General features: G+C 45.0%; 1 protein-coding gene across 1 annotated transcript in view; it reads right to left on the bottom strand.

Moving 5' to 3' along the window:
- The window catches only part of GOLM1 (golgi membrane protein 1), a 44,121-nt gene that overhangs the window by 22,725 nt on the left and 14,057 nt on the right, over window positions 1-7,339 (bottom strand). The window contains exon 3 of the mRNA XM_006139849.3: window positions 550-604. Within this exon, the coding sequence (XP_006139911.1) occupies window positions 550-604 (55 nt within the window). The remainder of the gene's footprint in view (window positions 1-549; window positions 605-7,339) is intronic.

Genomic DNA, 7,339 nt, shown 5'->3' with positions numbered 1-7,339 from the left:
TTCTCCTCCATTCTCCTCTCGGGATCTTGGGCACGCACGCACACGCACCCAGCCTGAGTTTAAGCCACCGGGTCCGGGACTGGAACCACAGTCTACTACATGGTCGTCCAGCGACATAGCCATTACACTAACTGCTGGTCCCGTTATATACATATATACTATTAATCACTATATCTATAATTGTACTTTTTACACACACACATCACATATAAGGGCCCTTCATATAGTTCATGGAAGTTTGAAACAAATTAACATGTGCTTTAACTTTTCCATGAACTTGCTGAAGTACCATACACTGTATAATGTTTCTTAATGTACTCATAAATGAGAGTATGAATTCTCCTGTACGCTAACAGCTTGCCGTGTATTCAGCAATAGTTTTAAAAGAAAATTAAAGCCTTCTAGAAACACACTGAGGCAGAGAATAGGCCAGGGGTTGCCCAGGCACCCCCAGCCCTGCCTCCCTTGTGAGATGGCAACCCAGAGGCAGAGGGGGCGAGGTGGGCTTTCCACAGGCAGTGTCTGGCATGAGTCGGGCATGCGGCTTACCTTGCAGCACTCTGATGAGCCTCTCACTTGTGGTGATGTTATTCACTAACACCGCCTGTGAGAGAGACAAACACAAGATGCAGCCGTGTCTTAGTAAGATACGTGTGTCAGGAACATGAAAGGGAGAGGCCCCTCTCCACCTTCTGCTGGACATCGGTCAGGTGTCTGCAACTAAAAAGGAGCCTGCCTGGCTAGAGGTTGGCTTTCCGGCCTCCAGCCTGCACCCTGAGGAAGGAGAAAAGGGATCCTCCCCTAGCTCTGTTCTAGCTCCAGGACACGCCGCTCCTCCGTAAGAAGCCTGAGCCTAGCTAGCTCCTTCCACTGCCCCAGCCTCAACAGCAGAGCCCAGGGGGCTGAAGCAGCAGCTCACAACACTTAGTCCTCGGGCTAGCCAGCCAAGAGCAGCCGCTTCCTCCAGCACAAGACAAACAGTCCAGACTGGCCAAGAGAGCAAGGAGCAGGGATTCAGCAGTCACTCCACTAATGAGGCTGGGATGCACTGTAACAGCTGGCCTGCCTGCTCCTGATCCAGAGTCTGCATGCTGAGGGGTAGGGGGCTTTGCACACAGCTAAGCCAGGTCGGGAAAGTCAACAGTAAAGAGAGAAGAGGCGCCGCAAACTCGTGATCATGAGAGAAAACAGAAGAAAAGCGAGTGTGGAGCTAAGTGTAAGGACCGGCCAGTCTGCACGGAGGTTCACGATGTAGGGCTCTTCTAAGCACTCCCGTCCCCTCACTCTTCTTAACAGCGGGCTGCGTGGGCAGTACAGGCGACCTTGAACAACGTGGGTTTGAAGTGCGCAGCTCCACCTATACACAGACCTTATCCAGTACGTACTGCAAATGCATTTTCCTCTTCCTTATGGCTTTCTCAAAAATATTTTTTTCAAGGTTACTTTATGTTAAGAACACAGTAAATAATACATATCTACACACAAAATACATGTGGATCTTCTGCTGATGTTCTCAGTAAGGTTTCTGCTCAACCGCAGGCTGTTAGCTGTTACTCTGTTAAGTCAAAAATTATACATGACCCCAGCCAGCAGCGTGGTGATTAACGTGGCTGGATCTCACATGGCCGACTACATGGTTCAAGTTCTGGACCTGATGGTTTAAAAAACATGCCAGGCACACACATGCATGTTCAAAATCCCAAAAGGAGAATGGAAGAGAATGGACTGTGGTGTGACCACACCCCCTAGGGGTGCTTTCTCACTCCTCTCTGTCTCAGGCAAGTGTACACATCCTCTAGCAAATTAAAAAATAAAATTATACATGGATTTTCAATGGCGCCAGCAGTCAGGGGAGTTAACCCCTAAGTTGTCCAAGTGTCAAGTCTGTGTGTGTGTGTGTGTGTGTGTGTGTGTGTGTGTGTATTTTTAAAAAATAATTTGCTTAAGGGGCCGGTAGGTGGCGTAGTGGTTAAGGGTGCAGGACTCCCACATGGCTGACCATAGTTCAAGTCCTAGACCTGGCGGCTTGCTTTCTCACTTTCTCTCTGGTCAAATTAAAATAAATAAATTAAATTAAATTAAATTAAATAATTCTTTAAAAAATATTTACTTAATTTATTATTATTATTTTAAATTTGCTCTAGGGCACATGCACTTACCAGACACAGAGAGAAAGTAAAAAAATAAGCCACCTGGTCCAGGATTCAAACCACAGCCACCTGCTAGTCCATATCCACTGTATATTACTGCATTTCAGAGGACGGGGCACCAGGGCACAGACTGCTTAGTGGCCCTGGTCACATGCTATCAAGAGGCAAAGCTGAACTCCAGCCCCAAGAGGGATGCTCCAGAAAGCAAGCTGTGCACGGCCATGCCAACGAAGAGCTACAAACCCAAGTAGGACCCAGTGTGGTGGGCCACACCCAGTGCTGAAACAAGCACCTGGCAAAGTGGGGCAGGGCAGGAAGCATCAGCAAGCACGGGAAGTGCTGTTCTGTGAGCCAGTGCACGGCACTGAAGCGCACCGCCCACGACGTGGGAGTGTCCTGCTGTGTCAGACACAGAGTCTGCAAGTGCTCCACTACTCCACACACTCCCATAACATGGACACACATTCCTGTCCTGTTCCTGGTGAATGTGGACCGTGACAACCATGCCACCACCTCTTCCTGTGCCTTCTGCTGCCTCTGGGACCTCTCCGGGCAGCCTCCACTCTCTTTTAGGCCTGGACTAGAGCCTTACTGGAAGCAGCAGCTTGTGGACATAGGGATGCATGCTCAGAAATCAAAGCTGATCCACCAAGTAAATCTGTTCATTCTGAGAAATCTGAGAATGTGGAACAGTTCCTGGAGCAATAGCAGAAAAGTCAAAGTGATAACATCTGTAAAATTCATTTCTTGGGGAGAAATCGCCCAGAAGGGAAATATGTGTGGGCAGAAGGTAGAGAAAAGAAAGTGACGGGGCCCCCAAGCAGTGGGAATCAGACTGCCCAGCCCTTGGCTCCTATTACTCTTAGAAAAACTTAGGGACATTCAGCTAAAAAGACAGAAGATTAATAATGATCCTGCAATCCCAAAAGAACTCAAAGCGGGGCCCAGCCATAGTGGTAAGGCATCGCTGCCTGATGCTAGAGCCACATGGGAGGCCCAGGCCTGAACTCCAGGTTGACCTGAACATGCCTGGCGTGCCTGCACACACCTGTGATCACGGCTGGCTGGGGGAGGAGCGCGGCAAGATGAGACTCTGTCAAGGGAGCTTCAGTCTGTCTGCCTCTCTCATGAAAAAAATAATAACCTTAAACAGAAGGGATGCAAGGCAGAGTCTGAGGTATCTGAACTTCCACGTTCACAGCAGCAGCATTCACAGTCGCCAAGAAGTGGAAACACCCAGGTGACCACAGATAACGAAAGCATCAACAAAATATGATACACACGCGTGATGGGATATTACACAACCTTTTAAAGAAGGGAATTTGGACATGAGCTACAGCATAAAAGAACCTCGAAGACACTTTGCCAAGTGAAACAATAAGTCAGTTGTGAAGGACAAACACTGTAAGGTTCTACTCCTAAAATACCTAATTCAGAACCACAGACATCATAAGCTCAGTGTCCGAAGCTGGAGGAAGGGAAAGGAGGAATTAGTGTTTAGTGTGTATGAGACTCGACATTACATGGTGGAAACATTCTAGACATCTGTTGCACGACTACGTGAATATGCGTCCCATCACTGAACTAGACACCTGAACATCCATTATACAGGTATCAAAACCCTCTTCTCTCTCAGCAGCAGCGCTAAAACAAAACAGAAAGAAAAAGAAACACATAAAGGATGATGATTACACTGAAAGCTATTATCTCCCGGGCAAATCATTTCTATAAAAATCATGAATATTTGACTGGCTCCTTTTCCACCCATTCCCTTTTGTCTTTAAAACAAAAGAAAACAAAACAAAAAATACCCTATCAGAGTTGGCAACTATCTGAGGATTTAGGAATTGCTGCAATTTGGAATATCTGAAGATATTTCTGTCTCCATGTGACTTTATTCTCCTGAAGAAAATGTATTTTAGTTCTTTCTCCACCTACTCACTTATGCATGGCAAAATACCACCTCTATTTAGGAAAATGGAAAAAAAAAGATCATAAAATACCATCAAGAACCTTTGTATGCGCTTTCATATTTACAGAGAATCTTGTTGAATCATTTTCAGGAAAACTATAAAAGTGTTTCCTAATTTCTTCTGGGGTTCAATATATTATAAAGAAGAAAACACCTGCAATCAACAGTTATTTCTAAATGAATTATATATTCTACTCTAAGCAGCCAGGTGTTTTTCACATGTTGTTGCTGAAAGGCTTGGAGGGAAGCTGTGCTCAGAGGTGTTTGTGAATTGTCCTCTCAGAACACGTGGTCCAAGACCAGGAGGCAGTAAGTGTCACTGGAACTGAGCTGGAATTTAAACCAAAGACCCCATTGGGGGTGCTTGTCTCTCTGCTCCTGTTTCTCATGAAGATAAATGAATAGATGAACTTTTACAAAAATGCAAAAGTTGGGGCAAGTTGGTGGTGTGGTGGTTGGGACACTGGATCCCACATGGCAGACTTCCTGGTTTGACTGCTGGACACAGTGTCTTGAAAATCACACCAAACGTGTGTAAGTGCATGCCCAGGATGCCAAGAGGGAAATGGAGAAGGGACTGTAACACGGCCATCCCCTCTGGGGGGTGTTTTCTCATTCCCTCTCCCTGCCCCTGGTGAGAGCACACCTTATAGCAAGAACTAAAAAAAAGAAAAGCAAAAGTTAATCTTGGTGACCTGGAATGACATAAGAATGAAGGGAAAGGGGCCAGCAGTTGTCATTAAGGCACTGGATTCCCACACAGCTGACTACAGTTTGAGTCTGGACCCAACAGCTTGAAAAAAACAGGGGGTGCTTGTATGTGTGCCCCTAAAACCCCAAGAGGCAAATGGAGAAGGGACTGCACTGTAGTCATCTCCTCTGGGGGATGACTTCTCACTTTCTCTCTGTCTCTCTCTGGTGGCGAGTGCATGTACCTTATGGCAAAAACCTAAAAAAAAGAAAGGAATGAAGGGGAGAATGTTAAGCATTCATTCGAGTCATCTATTTACACCTTTCCTTACAACATCTTCCTTAATATTGCTATTCAACAGTAATAAAATATCAATCATATAAGAAATTTAGGATTTCCTAATAGCTACATTCAATTAAGTAAAAAGAAAGTTTGGGCAAAGGATGTGGATAGGTATTTCCCCAAAGAGATATGACGGCCAATAAGTACATAAAGGATGTTCTTGATCAGAGAAATGTAAATCAAAACGAGAAGATGCCACTTCACATGCACATGGCTACGTGTAAAAAAAGGAAAATGACAAGTGTTGACAAAGATGTGGAAAAGCTGGAGAAACCGGAACCCTCGAACACAGCTAATGAGAATGTAAAGGGTGCAGTCCATGTGAAAAAGGATGCAGCTCTTCAAAAAGTTAAACATGGAGGGAGCCAGCAGGTGGCGTGGTGGTTAAGGGCGCTGGACTCCCATATGACCGACAGCAGTTTGAGTCCTGGGCCTGGTTGCTTGCTTTCTCACTTTCCGTCTCTCTCTCTCTCTCTCTTTCTCTCTGATTAAATTGAAAATAAATAAATAAATAAATAAATAAAATAATTCTTAAAAAAAAATGTTAGACACGGAGTTACCACAAGCCCCCGCAATTCCACTGATAGGCACATATGAGAAATGAAAACCAAATCTCCACACAAATACCTGTTCACAAATGATTACAACAGAATTATGCACTACAACCAAACTGTGCAAAAAGCCCAATGTCCAACAAAAGATGAATGGATAAACAAAACCTGGTTATTTCCCCATAATGGGACATTGTTCAGCCATAAAAACAAATGTACTGGCAAATGCTACAACAGGGATTAACCTTGAAACTCTATGCTAGGTGAAAGAAATCAGACACCAAAGGCTACTTATTACATAACTGCACTGACATGATACATCCAGAACAGGTAAACCCCCAAGACGGAAAGCTTAGGAATGAGAGACATTGCTTAATGGGATTACTTCTTGGGGTGATGGAAATGTTCTGCAGGGAGCAGCAGATGGCATAATGGTTATGTCACTAGACTCCCACAAGGCCTACTACAGTTCAAGTCTTGAACCAGGAGGTTTAAAACTCATGCCAGGCACCTGTGTGTGAGTACCCAAAATCCTGAGAGAGCAGAGAAGGGACTACAGCATGGCCATCCTCTCTGGTGGATGATTTCTCACTTTCCACCTCTCTGTGTTTCTCTGGTGAGCACATGTGTCCTTTGCAAAAAAATCTCTCTCTAAAAAAGAAAAAATGTGCTGGAACTACATAGTCGTGATGGTTGTACAACATCAAAAATATACCAAAAACGGGAACCAGCAGTTAGCGTAATGGCTATGTCGCTGGACTCCCATGTAGTCGACCGCAGTTCGCGTCCCCGACCCGGTGGCTCAAACCTCACGCCAGGCGCGTGTGCATGTGTACCCAAAATCCTGAGAGAGCAGAGAAGGGACTACAGCATGGCCATCCTCTCTGGTGGATGATTTCTCGCTTTCTGTCTCGATGTCTCTCTCTGTCTGTCTGGCGAGCACACGCGCCCTATAGCAAAAACCTCTCCCCCCCAAAAAATTAAAAATTAAAAAAGAAAAAATGTTCTGGAACTACACAGTAGTGATGGTTGTACAACATCAAAAATATACCAAAAACGGGAACCAGCAGTTAGCGTAATGGCTATGTCACTGGACTCCCACATGGTCGACCGCGGTTCACGTCCCGGACCCGGTAGCTTAAAACTCACGCCGGGAGCGTGTGTGTGTGCGTGTGCACCCAAGATCCCGGGAGGAGAATGGAGGAGAAGGGACTGCAGCGTGACCATCCCCTCTGGGGGGTGATTTCTCGCTTTCTGTCTCTATATCTCTCTCTGTCAGTGCACACGCCCTATAGCAAAAAAACCTCTCAAAAAAAATAAAAACAAAAACAAAAACCACTGGACTGTATGGTATAGTTCAAAATGGTTAAAATTACCATGTTATGAGAATTTCATCTCAATTAAAAAAAAAGGCAAAATAAATTGTAATATTTTGCTTATCCTCTTGTCCAAATTATCATTTTAAGATATAATCCACATAAAAGGGATTGGCATATTGTACTTGTTTTTCACACTAAGTCTTTTTTTTTTTTTTGGAGAGGTTTTTTGCTATAGGGCACGTGAACTTGCCAGACAGAGAGAGACAGAGAAACAGAAAGCGAGAAATCACCCACCCGGGGGGATGGTCACACCG

The sequence above is a fragment of the Tupaia chinensis genome, unplaced genomic scaffold (assembly GCF_000334495.1).
Source record: "Tupaia chinensis unplaced genomic scaffold, TupChi_1.0 Scaffold000007_1, whole genome shotgun sequence".
Taxonomy (NCBI): domain Eukaryota; kingdom Metazoa; phylum Chordata; class Mammalia; order Scandentia; family Tupaiidae; genus Tupaia; species Tupaia belangeri.
The sequence above is the reverse complement of the archived record's forward strand: the minus strand, read 5'-3'. Positions and strand labels throughout refer to the sequence as shown.